General features: G+C 54.6%; 1 protein-coding gene across 1 annotated transcript in view; it reads right to left on the bottom strand.

Moving 5' to 3' along the window:
- Positions 1-298: 298 nt before the first annotated feature.
- The window catches only part of SLC3A1 (solute carrier family 3 member 1), a 53,255-nt gene continuing 35,946 nt past the window's right edge, over positions 299-17,607 (bottom strand). Inside the window, exons 8-10 of the mRNA XM_073628472.1 lie at positions 16,915-17,094; positions 15,589-15,705; positions 299-890 (exon numbers count right to left, since the gene is read on the bottom strand). Of these exons, the coding sequence (XP_073484573.1) occupies positions 450-890; positions 15,589-15,705; positions 16,915-17,094 (738 nt within the window). The 3' untranslated portion in view covers positions 299-449. The remainder of the gene's footprint in view (positions 891-15,588; positions 15,706-16,914; positions 17,095-17,607) is intronic.

Here is a 17,607-nt window from a genome sequence, read left to right as displayed (position 1 = left end):
GATTTTCCGACAACTTTGTGTGACCGTGTGTATGCAAGACAAGTTTAAGCCAACATCTGTCGGAAAAAACCTAGGATTTTGTTGTCGGAATGTCCGAACAAAGGCAGGTTCAAGAGAACTGCTGCAGCTTCTGTAAGTTATATTGCGGAGATGCAAGTTTTTAGGGAATGGAGAATAATTTGTTTCAATACAGGAGATTTTTCTACCAGCGTGCGGAAAAGGTATAGCTGGAGTTCAAAAGAGAACCTGAGGGTAGCAGTCCAATTTAAATAATGTGTTGAAGGAAGAATATGAACCATTTGAGTGTAAACAAGATATTTTATTTGCTGCCAAACAAAAAGTATTTATATATTTTATGGCATTACAAAAACTTTATTTAGAACTTTTCAGCATCATTTTCCACAAGCTGCTGTGATGCTATATAATGAAGCGATACATCTTTATGCTCCTCAGCAATTCTTATACAGTAAATTGAAGGCGCTGGAATAACAAGCCTTTTCTGATATGAAGCAATTGTCTTTGAAAGTGTCCCTGTTGTGCAGAGGATTGTTGGTCTTGTACTCCACTATGATTCCTTCCCCGCGTTCTGTGGGGATGCTGGCTGTGCTGACAGTTTTCCCGTTGTTGGCGGATATTGTGCTTAACCTGATCTTTGCTTCTGTAGGAAAATCTGGGATTTCCCTTCCAATATTCACAGACGCCGTGGCGCCAAAGTTTAGCACCACCATAAAGACCTTGTTTAAACCATCTATTTCTCTGACGTAGGCAAAGATATTGTCGTCAGAATATGCGTAACACAACCATCCTCTGTGAAGAGGCAGCTCGTCCTGCCGGAGCTTCACTAAATCCCGATACAGGTTTAGGGTGGAATCTGCCTTCTCCTTCTGTACCTACGAAACATACATATCATAATATTAGAAACTTGATATTGATCGTTTTATGTCCGCAACATTTAAAAGTCCACCAGGATAATGCCTATTGCCTTCATGTTCTTTCATGAGACCAACTGTAGTTATCAGAACAACAGGTGATCAATGCTAACTAGTAAGTACAGTTTTCTTTTTTTTTTTTCATAAAGGTAAGCAATAAACCAAGAAAAATGCCCTATATAGAAGTACAGAAAAAAAAGTGAGCAAACACGTTGGGCGTGCCACTGCTGCCCGCCAGCCATTTCGAAGGGTCTCAACACCAGGAGACAGGCTTTGCAATCATTTGACTAATGTGATTGGCTGTTACAGTGGTTACATACAAATACAATATAATAGGAACCCTACTATCAAAACAACATGAGGCTGTTAATTTAAAAATTGCTTATTTTATTCATCAAAAAAAATAAAAAAACTATGACAGAATGGAGCAACACCTTCTAATATACATGTCAACTACTGCCAGCAATGACCCAACCCAGAAAAGGAATAACGTCCAATATACAATTGCACCAAAGTCCTTATGGAGAATAAGTGGTATTGATGCTCAAATCTGTGCTCATAGTTATTCCATTCTGGGTAGCCAACGCATTTCGCGAGGATTGCTTGCTTCCTCAGGGCTGCTTATGTGGGTTTTGCTGGTTAGGACATGTGTGAAAAATGGATGGTAGAAGTGTCCACAGAGGCAGACCCAAAACATACCACCGAGGCAACAAAGGAGTTGCTCAAGAGGAAGCACATTAAGGTCATGGAGTGGCCTAGCCAGTCTCCAGACCTTAATCTTATAGAAAATTTATGGAGGATGCTGAAACTTTGAGTTGCCAAATGACAGCCAAGAAACCTTAAGGATTTAAAAAAGATGTGTGCAAACCTGGCAACCAACTAAAAGACATGGCTTACCTCTGTGCTTGCCAACCAGGGTTTCTCCACTACTAAATAGTTAGTCATGTTTTGCTTATGAATCAAATACTTATTTTACTCAATGAACTGCAACTCAATTAATAACATTTGTATCATGTGTTTATTCTGGATTTTTGGTTGATATTCTGTCTCTATTATTTCAAATACACCTATGATAAAATTTACAGACCCTTAATTTCTTTGTAAGTGGGAAAACTTTAAAAGTCTGCAGGGGATCAAATAATTATTTTCCCCACTTTGAGATTTTGATAGACTGAGTTAAGTGGATACCCAAATATATAACTATTAGGTTGAAAGTCAAAGGTATTTTTAACTACTTGCTGACCACCCGCCGCAGATGTACTGCGGCAAAGTGGCTCAGCTGAGCAAATCGCCGGCAGCCCACGCGCTCAGATTGGCCAGCGGGGGAGCCAATCAGCGGGTCTGGTGGACTCGATGTCCGCCAACCGCCCGCGATTGTTCCCCGCAGAGACAGAACGGGCAACTGCCGAAGTAAACGAGGCAGATCTCCCTTCTGTCAGGAGATGACACTGAGATCTGTCTTCCTGCTAAGCAGGTAGGTGGATCTGTTTGTTCCCCAGTCACACGGTCCCCCATACAGTTAGTAATCGCAAACAGGGAAAACATTTAACCCCTTGATCGCCCCTGATGTGAACCCCTTCCCTGCCAGTGTCATTAGTACAATAACAGTGCATATTTTTTAGCGCTGATCACTTTATTAATGTCATTGGTTCCCAAAAAAGTCTTAAAAATGTCAGTTAGGTGTCCAATCTGTCCGTTGCAATGTTGCAGTCCTGCTAAAAATCACTGATCGCCGCCATTACTAGTAAAAAAATGTTTTTATAAAAATGCCATAAATCTATCCCCTATTTTGTAGACGCTATAACTTTTGGGCAAACCAATCAATATATGCTTATTGGGTGTTTTTTTACCATGTAGAAGAATACATATTGGCCTAAACTGATGAATAAATTTGATTTTTTATATTTTTTTGGATATGTATTATAGTAGAAAGTAAAAAAATATTGTTTTTTTTCAAAATTGTCAGTCTTTTTTTTGTTTATAGCGCAAAAAATAAAGACCACAGTGGTATTCAAATACCACCAAAAGAAAGCTCTATTTGCTGGAAAAAAAGGACGTCAATTTTGTTTGGGTACAACGTTGCACGACCACGCAATTCTCAGTTAAATTAAAGCAGTTACTGATCAGCACAGCCTTATACATCGATTTCATCTAAAAAGGTATATTTTATATAGACTGTACTGTGTTTTATGGACACATGTTTGACTCTGTCTGCAGCTTGCACATTTGGTGCATTATACATAGAGCTAATTTTTGTGCCCCATTCTTTCCAGAGTTAATCCTTTTCATAGGGACTAATTATAATACCCCACTGAGCCTGCGTGATCATATATATATACATATAATAAACCCCCTCTCAGGTATGCAACCTTTATTGATACACTTCTACACATGTACAGTAAAGAGGTTTATGCTGTTTCGAGTGTATTGTACTTTTGTCATTCCTGAGGGATGATTTTGGATACATTTGACATCTTTTCCTGTTTCTTCTTTTATTTAGGCTAGTAATAGCTGTATCTAGTGCCTTCCAAAAAGCTCCCTTGCCCTCCAGGGTGGGTCGCCTCTTTTGCCGGGGGTCTGGCCTGCTGACACTCTCCGGTAGGACGTACGGATTGTGGGTGTGTTGCAACAGATGTCATATATACACAAACTGTTATTTGCTGTATTCACATAAAATATCTTTTAAATAATATGTATATTTTCTTTATCTCTCTAGCTATATGACAATCATTTCTCTGCACCATCTAATTATAGAAAGCTCCTGAAGAAGCGGCTAAGTCTGTGAAACATGTAGAGTAACTAATATATAGATGGTTTTGATATCCTAGCTGTTAAAGACAGGATGTAACTTTCTTGATTTTCATAATCTGTTTTTATCTATTTTTGTAAAATGAGTTATTATATTCCCTTTTTGTAATAAATTTCCTTGAATAATTTTACTTCTGACTGTCTAATCCCAGTTAATTCTACGGTACCATCAAAGTCCAAACATACCCTCTTTCTCTCTTTTGTCCATAAAGTAATGCAGTGCAGTATTGCAAAAAATGGCCTGGTCATTAAGGAGGTAAATCATTCCGGGGATGAAGTGGTTAACTCAGGGCCGATCCTAGGCAGGTGCGCGGGGTGCTCAGCACCCGGGCGCCACAGAGGTGGGGGCACCGAAGCTCCAGAGTGCTCCCCTCCCTCCTCCTCGTCTGTGTCCACTGGCAGAGCGCATGTAGCGGGTGCAACTGAGAAGAGCGCATACCGCTCCCACTCTCCCCGGGGTCCGTGCTGGGTACCGCAGTGGTGCCTAGTACCGGAACATGTTCTGGTACTAGACTCCACTAATCTCTCTGTCTGGCGTGCGTGGAGCAGTCTCCTGTCTGCCCCGCCTCCTCTGTGTGTGTCTCGGCTCTTCTCCCATAGGCGGTGTGATGAGAGGCTTATGGGTTGGTCAGAGCTGCTGCCAATCATCCAGTGCACTCCATGCTCTCCGAGTGCCGCCCTCCTAGTAACCTAAGATGCCACGTATGCCCCGCCTCCCTGCAACATGCTTCTGCTCACAGCGCGCCCAAGCTACAGGGATCTATTGGACAGATACTGATCCATGGGGACATCTGCTGTGGGGGGCTCTGATGGGGGACATCTGCTGTGGGGGGACTCTGATGGGGGACAGCTGCTGTGGGGGGTTCTGATGGGGGACACCTGCTGTGGGTGGACTCTGATGGGGACACCTGCTGTGGGGGGACTCTGATGGGGGACACCTGCTGTGGGGGGACTCTGATGGGGACACCTGCTGTGGGGGGACTCTGATGGGGGACACCTGCTGTGGGGGGACTCTGATGGAGACACCTGCTGTGGGGGGACTCTGATGGGGACACCTGCTGTGAGGGGTTCTGATGGAGACACCTGCTGTGGGGGGCTCTGATGGGGGACACCTGCTGTGGGGTACACCTGCTGTGGGGGGCTCTGATGGAGACACCTGCTATGGGAGGACGCTGTGGGGGGCTCTGATGGGGGACACCTACTGTGGGGGGCTCTGATGGGGACACCTGCTGAAGGGGGCTCTGATGGGGACACCTGCTGTGGGGGGACTCTGATGGGGACACCTGCTGTGGGGAGACTCTGATGGGGGACACCTGCTGTGGGAGACTCTGATGGAGACACCTGCTGTGGGGGGACGCTGTGGGGGGCTCTGATGGGGGGCACCTGCTGTGGGGGGGACTCTGAAGGAGACACCTGCTGTGGGGGGGACGCTGTGGGGGGACTCTGATGGAGACACCTGCTGTGGGGGGAAGCTTTGGGGGGCTCTGATGGGGGACACCTGCTGTGGGGGACATCTGCTGTGGGGGCTCTGATGGAGACACCTGCTGTGGGGGGACGCTGTGGGGGGCTCTGATGGGGGACATCTGCTGTGGGGGGCTCTGATGGGGACACCTGCTGTGGGGGGCTCTGATGGAGACACCTGCTGTTGGAGGACGCTGTGGGGGGCTCTGATGGGGGACACCTGCTGTGGGGGGCTCTGATGGGGACACCTGCTGTGGGGGGCTCTGATGGGGACACCTGCTGTAGGGGGCTCTGATGGGGACACCTGCTGTGGGGGGACTCTGATGGGGACACCTGCTGTGGGGAGACTCTAAAGAAGACACCTGCTGTGGGGGGACACTGTGGGGGGCTCTGATGGGGAGCACCTGCTGTGGGGGGACTCTGAAGGAGACACCTGCTGTGGGGGGACGCTGTGGGGGGACTCTGATGGAGACACCTGCTGTGGGGGGGAAGCTGTGGGGGGCTCTGATGGGGGACACCTGCTGTGGGGAGCTCTGATGGGGACACCTGCTGTGGGGGGCTCTGATGGGGACACCTGCTGTGGGGGACACCTGCTGTGGGGGCTCTGATGGAGACACCTGCTGTGGGGAGATGCTGTGGGGGGCTCTGATGGGGGACACCTGCTGTGGGGGGCTCTGATGGGGACACCTGCTGTGGGTAGACTCTGATGGGGACACCTGCTGGTGGGGGACTCTGATGGGGACACCTGCTGTGGGGGGCTCTGATGGGGACACCTGCTGTGGGGGACACCTGCTGTGGGGGCTCTGATGGAGACACCTGCTGTGGGGAGATGCTGTGGGGGGCTCTGATGGGGGACACCTGCTGTGGGGGGCTCTGATGGGGACACCTGCTGTGGGTAGACTCTGATGGGGGACACCTGCTGTGGGGGGCTCTGATGGGGACACCTGCTGTGGGGGGACTCTGATGGGGACACCTGCTGTAGGGGGCTCTGATGGGGGACACCTGCTGTGGGGGACACCTGCTGTGGGGGGCTCTGATGGGGACACCTGCTGTAGGGGGCTCTGATGGGGACACCTGCTCTGGGGGGACTCTGATGGGGACACCTGCTGTGGGGAGACTCTGATGGGGGACACCTGCTGTGGGAGACTCTGATGGAGACACCTGCTGTGGGGGGACGCTGTGGGGGGACTCTGATGGGGGGAACCTGCTGTGGGGGGACTCTGAAGGAGACACCTGCTGTGGGGGGGACGCTGTGGGGGGACTCTGATGGAGACACCTGCTGCGGGGGGAAGCTTTGGGGGGCTCTGATGGGGGACACCTGCTGTGGGGAACACCTGCTGTGGGGGGCTCTGATGGAGACACCTGCTGTGGGAGGACGCTGTGGGGGGCTCTGATGGGGGACACCTGCTGTGGGGGGCTCTAATGGGGACACCTGCTGTGGGGGGCTCTGATGGGGACACCTGCTGTAGGGGGCTCTGATGGGGACACCTGCTGTGGGGGGACTCTGATGGGGACACCTGCTGTGGGGAGACTCTGATGGAGACACCTGCTGTGGGGGGACACTGTGGGGGGCTCTGATGGGGACACCTGCTGTAGGGGGCTCTGATGGGGACACCTGCTGTGGGGGGACTCTGATGGGGCACCTGCTGTGGGGGGGCTCTGAAGGAGACACCTGCTGTGGGGGGACGCTGTGGGGGGACTCTGATGGAGACACCTGCTGTGGGGGGAAGCTGTGGTGGGCTCTGATGGGGGACACCTGCTGTGGGGGGCTCTGATGGGGACACCTGCTGTGGGGGGCTCTGATGGGGACACCTGCTGTGGGGGGACTCTGATGGGGACACCTGCTGTGGGGGGACTCTGATGGGGACACCTGCTGTGGGGGACACCTGCTGTGGGGGCTCTGATGGAGACACCTGCTGTGGGGGGCTCTGATGGGGACACCTGCTGTGGGGGGACTCTGATGGGGACACCTGCTGTGGGGAGACTCTGATGGGGACACCTGCTGTGGGGAGACTCTGATGGGGACACCTGCTGTGGGGGGACTCTGATGGGGACACCTGCTGTGGGAGGACTCTGATGGGGACACCTGCTGTTGGAGGACTCTGATGGGGACACCTGCTGTGGGGGGACTCTGATGGGGACACCTGTTGTGGGGGGGCTCTGATGGGGACACCTGTTGTGGGGGGCTCTGATGGGGGACACCTGCTGTGGGGGGACTCTGATGGGGACACCTGCTGTGGGGAGACTCTGATGGGGGACACCTGCTGTGGGAGACTCTGATGGAGACACCTGTTGTGGGGGGACGCTGTGGGGGGCTCTGATGGGGGGCACCTGCTGTGGGGGGAAGCTTTGGGGGGCTCTGATGGGGGACACCTGCTGTGGGGGACACCTGGTGTGGGGGCTCTGATGGAGACACCTGCTGTGGGGGGCTCTGATGGGGGACACCTGCTGTGGGGGGCTCTGATGGGGACACCTGCTGTTGGGGGCTCTGATGGAGACACCTGCTGTAGGAGGATGCTGTGGGGGCTCTGATGGGGGACACCTGCTGTGGGGGGCTCTGATGGGGACACCTGCTGTGGGGGGCTCTGATGGGGACACCTGCTGTAGGGGGCTCTAATGGGGACACCTGCTGTGGGGGGACTCTGATGGGGACACCTGCTGTGGGGAGACTCTGATGGAGACACCTGCTGTGGGGGGACACTGTGGGGGGCTCTGATGGGGACACCTGCTGTGGGGGGACTCTGATGGGGACACCTGCTGTGGGGGGACTCTGAAGGAGACACCTGCTGTGGGGGGACGCTGTGGGGGGACTCTGATGGAGACACCTGCTGTGGGGGGAAGCTGTGGGGGGCTCTGATGGGGGACACCTGCTGTGGGGGGCTCTGATGGGGACACCTGCTGTGGGGGCTCTGATGGGGACACCTGCTGTGGGGGGGCTCTGATGGGGACACCTGCTGTGGGGGCTCTGATGGAGACACCTGCTGTGGGGGGCTCTGATGGGGACACCTGCTGTGGGGGGCTCTGATGGGGACACCTGCTGTGGGGGGACTCTGATGGGGACACCTGCTGTGGGGGGGACTCTGATGGGGACACCTGCTGTGGGGGGCTCTGATGGGGACACCTGCTGTGGGGGGCTCTGATGGGGACACCTGCTGTGGGGGGCTCTGATGGGGACACCTGCTGTAGGGGGCTCTGATGGGGACACCTGCTGTGGGGGGACTCTGATGGGGACACCTGCTGTGGGGAGACTCTGATGGAGACACCTGCTGTGGGGGGACACTGTGGGGGGCTCTGATGGGGACACCTGCTGTAGGGGGCTCTGATGGGGACACCTGCTGTGGGGGGACTCTGATGGGGCACCTGCTGTGGGGGGGCTCTGAAGGAGACACCTGCTGTGGGGGGACGCTGTGGGGGGACTCTGATGGAGACACCTGCTGTGGGGGGAAGCTGTGGTGGGCTCTGATGGGGGACACCTGCTGTGGGGGGCTCTGATGGGGACACCTGCTGTGGGGGCTCTGATGGGGACACCTGCTGTGGGGGGACTCTGATGGGGACACCTGCTGTGGGGGGACTCTGATGGGGACACCTGCTGTGGGGGACACCTGCTGTGGGGGCTCTGATGGAGACACCTGCTGTGGGGGGCTCTGATGGGGACACCTGCTGTGGGGGGGACTCTGATGGGGACACCTGCTGTGGGGAGACTCTGATGGGGACACCTGCTGTGGGGAGACTCTGATGGGGACACCTGCTGTGGGGGGACTCTGATGGGGACACCTGCTGTGGGAGGACTCTGATGGGGACACCTGCTGTTGGAGGACTCTGATGGGGACACCTGCTGTTGGGGGACTCTGATGGGGACACCTGCTGTGGGGGGACTCTGATGGGGACACCTGCTGTAGGGGGCTCTGATGGGGGACACCTGCTGTGGGGGACACCTGCTGTAGGGGGCTCTGATGGGGGACACCTGCTGTGGGGGACACCTGCTGTGGGGGGCTCTGATGGGGACACCTGCTGTGGGGGGCTCTGATGGGGACACCTGCTGTGGGGGGTTCTGATGGGGACACCTGCTGTGGGGGGCTCTGATGGGGACACCTGCTGTGGGGGGACTCTGATGGGGACACCTGCTGTGGGGGGGACTCTGATGGGGACACCTGCTGTGGGGGGCTCTGATGGGGACACCTGCTGTGGGGGGCTCTGATGGGGACACCTGCTGTGGGGGGCTCTGATGGGGACACCTGCTGTAGGAGGACTCTGATGGGGACACCTGCTGTGGGGGGGACTCTGATGGGGACACCTGCTGTGGGGGGACTCTGATGGGGACACCTGTTGTGGGGGGGCTCTGATGGGGACACCTGTTGTGGGGGGCTCTGATGGGGGACACCTGCTGTGGGGGGACTCTGATGGGGACACCTGCTGTGGGGAGACTCTGATGGGGGACACCTGCTGTGGGAGACTCTGATGGAGACACCTGTTGTGGGGGGACGCTGTGGGGGGCTCTGATGGGGGGCACCTGCTGTGGGGGGGAAGCTTTGGGGGGCTCTGATGGGGGACACCTGCTGTGGGGGACACCTGGTGTGGGGGCTCTGATGGAGACACCTGCTGTGGGGGGCTCTGATGGGGGACACCTGCTGTGGGGGGCTCTGATGGGGACACCTGCTGTTGGGGGCTCTGATGGAGACACCTGCTGTAGGAGGATGCTGTGGGGGGCTCTGATGGGGGACACCTGCTGTGGGGGGCTCTGATGGGGACACCTGCTGTGGGGGGCTCTGATGGGGACACCTGCTGTAGGGGGCTCTAATGGGGACACCTGCTGTGGGGGGACTCTGATGGGGACACCTGCTGTGGGGAGACTCTGATGGAGACACCTGCTGTGGGGGGACACTGTGGGGGGCTCTGATGGGGACACCTGCTGTGGGGGGACTCTGAAGGAGACACCTGCTGTGGGGGGACGCTGTGGGGGGACTCTGATGGAGACACCTGCTGTGGGGGGAAGCTGTGGTGGGCTCTGATGGGGGACACCTGCTGTGGGGGGCTCTGATGGGGACACCTGCTGTGGGGGCTCTGATGGGGACACCTGCTGTGGGGGGGCTCTGATGGGGACACCTGCTGTGGGGGCTCTGATGGAGACACCTGCTGTGGGGGGCTCTGATGGGGACACCTGCTGTGGGGGGCTCTGATGGGGACACCTGCTGTGGGGGGACTCTGATGGGGACACCTGCTGTGGGGAGACTCTGATGGGGACACCTGCTGTGGGGAGACTCTGATGGGGACACCTGCTGTGGGGGGACTCTGATGGGGACACCTGCTGTGGGGGGACTCTGATGGGGACACCTGCTGTTGGAGGACTCTGATGGGGACACCTGCTGTTGGGGGACTCTGATGGGGACACCTGCTGTGGGGGACTCTGATGGGGACACCTGCTGTAGGGGGCTCTGATGGGGGACACCTGCTGTGGGGGACACCTGCTGTGGGGGGCTCTGATGGGGACACCTGCTGTGGGGGCTCTGATGGGGACACCTGCTGTAGGGGGACTCTGATGGGGACACCTGCTGTGGGGGGGGACTCTGATGGGGACACCTGCTGTGGGGGGCTCTGATGGGGGACACCTGCTGTGGGGGGACTCAGATGGGGACACCTGTTGTGGGGGGCTCTGATGGGGGACACCTGCTGTGGGGGGCTCTGATAGGGGACACCTGCTGTGGGGGGACTCAGATGGGGACACCTGTTGTGGGGGGCTCTGATGGGGGACACCTGTTGTGGGGGGCTCTGATGGGGGACACCTGCTGTGGGGGACTCTGATGGGGGACACCTGCTGTAGGGGGATTCTGATGGCAACCCTGATGTAAGGAGGGACTCTGATGGGGACCACCTGCTGTGGGGAACACCTGCTGTGGGGGGCTCTAATGGAGACACCTGCTGTGGGAGGACGCTGTGGGGGGCTCTAATGGGGGACACCTGCTGTGGGGGGCTCTGATGGGGACACCTGCTCTGGGGGGCTCTGATGGGGACACCTGCTGTAGGGGGCTCTGATGGGGACACCTGCTGTGGGGGGACTCTGATGGGGACACGTGCTGTGGGGAGACTCTGATGGAGACACCTGCTGTGGGGGGACACTGTGGGGGGCTCTGATGGGGACACCTGCTGTAGGGGGCTCTGATGGGGACACCTGCTGTGGGGGGACTCTGATGGGGCACCTGCTGTGGGGGGGCTCTGAAGGAGACACCTGCTGTGGGGGGACGCTGTGGGGGGACTCTGATGGAGACACCTGCTGTGGGGGGAAGCTGTGGTGGGCTCTGATGGGGGACACCTGCTGTGGGGGGCTCTGATGGGGACACCTGCTGTGGGGGGCTCTGATGGGGACACCTGCTGTGGGGGGACTCTGATGGGGACACCTGCTGTGGGGGGGACTCTGATGGGGACACCTGCTGTGGGGGACACCTGCTGTGGGGGCTCTGATGGAGACACCTGCTGTGGGGGGCTCTGATGGGGACACCTGCTGTGGGGGGACTCTGATGGGGACACCTGCTGTGGGGAGACTCTGATGGGGACACCTGCTGTGGGGAGACTCTGATGGGGACACCTGCTGTGGGGGGACTCTGATGGGGACACCTGCTGTGGGAGGACTCTGATGGGGACACCTGCTGTTGGAGGACTCTGATGGGGACACCTGCTGTTGGGGGACTCTGATGGGGACACCTGCTGTGGGGGGACTCTGATGGGGACACCTGCTGTAGGGGGCTCTGATGGGGGACACCTGCTGTGGGGGACACCTGCTGTAGGGGGCTCTGATGGGGGACACCTGCTGTGGGGGACACCTGCTGTGGGGGGCTCTGATGGGGACACCTGCTGTGGGGGGCTCTGATGGGGACACCTGCTGTGGGGGGTTCTGATGGGGACACCTGCTGTGGGGGGCTCTGATGGGGACACCTGCTGTGGGGGGACTCTGATGGGGACACCTGCTGTGGGGGGGACTCTGATGGGGACACCTGCTGTGGGGGGCTCTGATGGGGACACCTGCTGTGGGGGGCTCTGATGGGGACACCTGCTGTGGGGGGCTCTGATGGGGACACCTGCTGTAGGAGGACTCTGATGGGGACACCTGCTGTGGGGGGGACTCTGATGGGGACACCTGCTGTGGGGGGACTCTGATGGGGACACCTGTTGTGGGGGGGCTCTGATGGGGACACCTGTTGTGGGGGGCTCTGATGGGGGACACCTGCTGTGGGGGGACTCTGATGGGGACACCTGCTGTGGGGAGACTCTGATGGGGGATACCTGCTGTGGGAGACTCTGATGGAGACACCTGCTGTGGGGGGATGCTGTGGGGGGCTCTGATGGGGGGCACCTGCTGTGGGGGGAAGCTTTGGGGGGCTCTGATGGGGGACACCTGCTGTGGGGGACACCTGGTGTGGGGGCTCTGATGGAGACACCTGCTGTGGGGGGCTCTGATGGGGGACACCTGCTGTGGGGGGCTCTGATGGGGACACCTGCTGTTGGGGGCTCTGATGGAGACACCTGCTGTAGGAGGACGCTGTGGGGGGCTCTGATGGGGGACACCTGCTGTGGGGGGCTCTGATGGGGACACCTGCTGTGGGGGGCTCTGATGGGGACACCTGCTGTAGGGGGCTCTAATGGGGACACCTGCTGTGGGGGGACTCTGATGGGGACACCTGCTGTGGGGAGACTCTGATGGAGACACCTGCTGTGGGGGGACACTGTGGGGGGCTCTGATGGGGACACCTGCTGTGGGGGGACTCTGATGGGGACACCTGCTGTGGGGGGACTCTGAAGGAGACACCTGCTGTGGGGGGACGCTGTGGGGGGACTCTGATGGAGACACCTGCTGTGGGGGGAAGCTGTGGGGGGCTCTGATGGGGGACACCTGCTGTGGGGGGCTCTGATGGGGACACCTGCTGTGGGGGCTCTGATGGGGACACCTGCTGTGGGGGGGCTCTGATGGGGACACCTGCTGTGGGGGCTCTGATGGAGACACCTGCTGTGGGGGGCTCTGATGGGGACACCTGCTGTGGGGGGGCTCTGATGGGGACACCTGCTGTGGGGGGACTCTGATGGGGACACCTGCTGTGGGGAGACTCTGATGGGGACACCTGCTGTGGGGAGACTCTGATGGGGACACCTGCTGTGGGGGGACTCTGATGGGGACACCTGCTGTGGGGGGACTCTGATGGGGACACCTGCTGTTGGAGGACTCTGATGGGGACACCTGCTGTTGGGGGACTCTGATGGGGACACCTGCTGTGGGGGACTCTGATGGGGACACCTGCTGTAGGGGGGCTCTGATGGGGGACACCTGCTGTGGGGGACACCTGCTGTGGGGGGCTCTGATGGGGACACCTGCTGTCCCTGCTGATGGGGACACCTGCTCTGATGGGGACACCTGCTGTAGGGGGACTCTGATGGGGACACCTGCTGTGGGGGGGACTCTGATGGGGACACCTGCTGTGGGGGGCTCTGATGGGGGACACCTGCTGTGGGGGGACTCAGATGGGGACACCTGTTGTGGGGGGCTCTGATGGGGGACACCTGCTGTGGGGGGCTCTGATAGGGGACACCTGCTGTGGGGGACTCAGATGGGGACACCTGTTGTGGGGGGCTCTGATGGGGGACACCTGTTGTGGGGGGCTCTGATGGGGGACACCTGCTGTGGGGGACTCTGATGGGGGACACCTGCTGTAGGGGGATTCTGATGGCAACCCTGATGTAAGGAGGGACTCTGATGGGGACTTTGATATAAGCTGCGTGTGCCACAGGTCACTCTCTCCCCAGAATGTCCCTCATTCTCAACTTTAAAAGTTGGGAGGTATGCAGGAGCGGATCAGGGGAGGAGAGACTGTGCCACCACCGTTCCTGTTATCAACAGGAAGAGGGCTCTCTGTGTTTACTGCCCATCCCCCCTCCTGTCAGAGGAAGAGAGCGAAGCAGATCGGAACGCCCGTGTCTGAGTGGAGAAAGAGCAGCCATGGGTTCTTGGACCCCCCTCCCTCTCCTCCTCGCACTGCTGTACTAGTGAGTGGCACTTGCCAGGTCAGCTGCCCGCTAGGTTTCTTCTCCCTCCTTAATATTGGCCAGGGAAAAAATAATAAGAGGGGGGGGGGAGAGGGCCAGGAGCCTGGGAAAGCTTTCGGGGAAGTGCACCCAGGACTCTAGGGAGAGGACAGGGACACCATCAGAAAGAAAACCCCGCTGCCCTGCGCCACCAGAGGAAAAGCCGCACAGCCTAGCGCCATCCCTGGTGAAGAAAGGAATGGAGTCATTGGTTGCCAAAATACAGATCTGAGCACTGCAGTCTCTGACCGTCTCCTGTAGTATGTCTGCAGTCTCTGATCATCTCCTGTATTATGTCTACAGTCTCTGATCATCTCCTGTATTATGTCTACAGTCTCTGATCATCTCCTGTATCATGTCTACAGTCTCTGATCATCTCCTGTATTATGTCTACAGTATCTGACCATCTCCTGTACTGTCTGCAGTCTCTGACTATCTCTTGTATCATGTCTGCAGTATGTCTGGGGGCTCTTTCTAACAGAAGCCCTCTCTGTGTGCATTAGAGAGGCCCCCCTCCAGGTCCCATTAGTGTACTCATTTTCTTTATTGTTAAAAGATAATGGGAGGATCCCAGGGTAATGAAGACTTCTTAGGGGAGCATTTCTGTGTTTGAGTCGTAGCCATAGAAACATTTGTAAAGGGGAGGAGTTAGTAAGATGACCACGCCCATGTGGGGGCACCAGAAATATTTCTGCACCCAGGCGTCTGTGACCCTAGGATCGGCCCTGGGTTAACTCAATCTACCATAGACTGCGGAAAAGATAATATTCAAGACCACCATTTTAGTATGGTTCAGCCTAAGTCTTGAAAATTTAGAAAAATCTTGCAATAAAGATAACAGAGTAGGTATAATCATTTGCGGGGCTGAGATATATAGGAGAACATCTGCAAACATAGTTCATTTGTGTTCTTGATGACCACAGGGAATGCCGCTAATGTTAGAGTTGGTCCATATTGCTAATGGTTCTATGGCTAACATGAACAGAAGCACAGATAATGGGCAGCCCTGTCGAGTGCCTCTCTGTATAGATAGTATAGAAGATTTAAAGCCTTTAATCGACACCTGAGCTATTGGAGTATTATAGAGTGCTTGCAGAATTGTTAAGAAAAAGGAATCAAAGCCCAGGGTTTCCAAGACACAAAAGAGATAGTGCCAAGAGAGGCTATCAAATGCTTTGTGCAAATCCATAGATAATAACATAACCTTTCTCCTGGAAGGGGGAGTCCAAATTTGCAATATTTTTTTTTGACCGTAGCTTTCCTAAATGCTGCAAAGTGTAGTTTATTGCTAAGAAAAAAAGTTGTACTTAGAAACATTACTTACTTCAACATTGAGCTCATTATAATCTTGGTTGACAGGTAGCCATGTTTTATTGCCATCATTAAAGCCAGCATTTGAGCTTGTGTCCCACTGCATTGGAGTCTTCTCTGGGTATTCAGACTGCAAAAGTACAATGATATCACAGAAAAAAGAAATGAGACAGTAGCAGATCATTCAGTTAGTTTGTTGCTTCGCTGGTCCTACTTAAAATATTATACTGCTTTGGAAATGAGCTAATATAAATTGATTTATTTGCTATTCTTTTTTTTTATGCAATCTTTGTTTAAGGAACATTTTTCAGACAAACAAAAAAAAGGTGTAGCACATTAAAAGTATACAGAAACGATATAAACATAGTATTTCGTCCATTGGCGACATGCCAACGCCACTCATAATGTACAATCATAGTGCAATCAAGGAGTCACCAAGAACAGTAAATATAAAAGTGAACTAGGGTACCCAAAAGTGCGGAAGCTGGCACCATGGTAGTAAGGGGTCTGTCTGTTGGGAAAAGAGACACACAAGCAGAAAAATAGGTCATCTTCCAACGAGGGGTGTGCCAACACCCGAAGGTGTGACCTGTGACTCGAAGCCACTAATACTCACTCAAGGTGTGTCAGGGTAGGATCAGCAAGATTGGGCCAACAACAGAGCTGGGGGAGATCCTCCCATGCGGCCATATGTACTGAAACACCCGAGCACGACCAAACCCACAAATGAAAAATGGCATGGTCAGCATAAGAGATTTATTTGCTATTCTGATTAAATCAAATGTAACTAACCGTGGAGCGAAACAAAATAATCAGTGTTAGTGCCAGCCTGCTGTCCCTTAATTAATGATATAATAATGATGATACTTTGTCATTTTGTGACAATTTTTGTTATCCAATTAGTATGAAGACTTCTACAGCTCTTCATAAAGAACACAGCAGCTTTAAGGTCCATCTCCACCCTATAGAAGAGCGTATAATTGAGTGACCCTACCATAGTCAAACAGGGTGCAGAGTACTGCGCCCCGAGTCCACCCACTTGTGATATTAGCGAATCATTATTTGCTATTGTCTTACTGCTTCTCCTCCCAGCCAATCAGGACAGGGGGCGGATCCTAAGACTGGATTGGCCTGGAGGGGAAGCCGCACGTGACCTGGATGGGGTAAGTGCGGACCTGGCGGGGGGGGGGTTGTTTGCCTTCACTCCAAAAAAATGGAGCACCAGCCGCCACTGGAGTTAAGGAATATGTTTTACCCCCAACACATGCCCTTGAGCAGCTATCCTCCAGGGCTCCTCCCTGACCTATGATTATCATGTGATTAGTAGATAATTACTTACAGGATCATATTCACCAGACGGGTAGGAGTTTTCATTAAGTGAGGGGTTATCAACCATTCCCAGTTCTTCTCCATAGTAAGTTGTGGGAGTGCCAGGCAGAGTGAGTAGCAGCATGTTAAGCACATTTATGTAGTCCTTCCCCACCCGAGATGCAATGCGAGAATTTCTGGAGCTTCCAACCTGTGAGATTTATTGAGAACATAGAATCAGACCTGATAACACTGACACTTTCCTCACCACTTTTATGAAAACTAAACTGTCACTTATGTTAAATTACAATATTTTTTAAATATACTTAGCACTTGCATTTCTATAACTCAATACTCTCCTCTATGGGGAATCAATTTTCTTTAAAGGAAATTTAAACTCAGAAAGATATAGAGGTTAGTATTGTTGACACCCTCTTGAAAATGATAGTTGCCTATGGTTCAGCTTTTTAGGTCAAGCGTGCTTCAACCAAGATGAGGAAGGTGCCAGAATGTTTTGCCTAAACACTTGTCAGTGGCCCAGCAAGTACTTAAAAAGCTGGAACAGGAAGACAACTAGGCACCTAGTATTTTCAGAAGAAGAAAATAACAGTGGTGGCCTCCATTTTCTCAATATAGGTTTAACAAAAACAAAAAAATGAGACAAAGGGAAGGTGCTTCTGACTGCAATAAAACCAAAACTTTTAATTGCCCAAGGGAAGATTAA

Source organism: Aquarana catesbeiana, linkage group LG04 (assembly GCF_042186555.1).
Source record: "Aquarana catesbeiana isolate 2022-GZ linkage group LG04, ASM4218655v1, whole genome shotgun sequence".
Lineage (NCBI taxonomy): Eukaryota > Metazoa > Chordata > Amphibia > Anura > Ranidae > Aquarana > Aquarana catesbeiana.
This window is presented reverse-complemented; position numbering and strand designations above follow the sequence as displayed.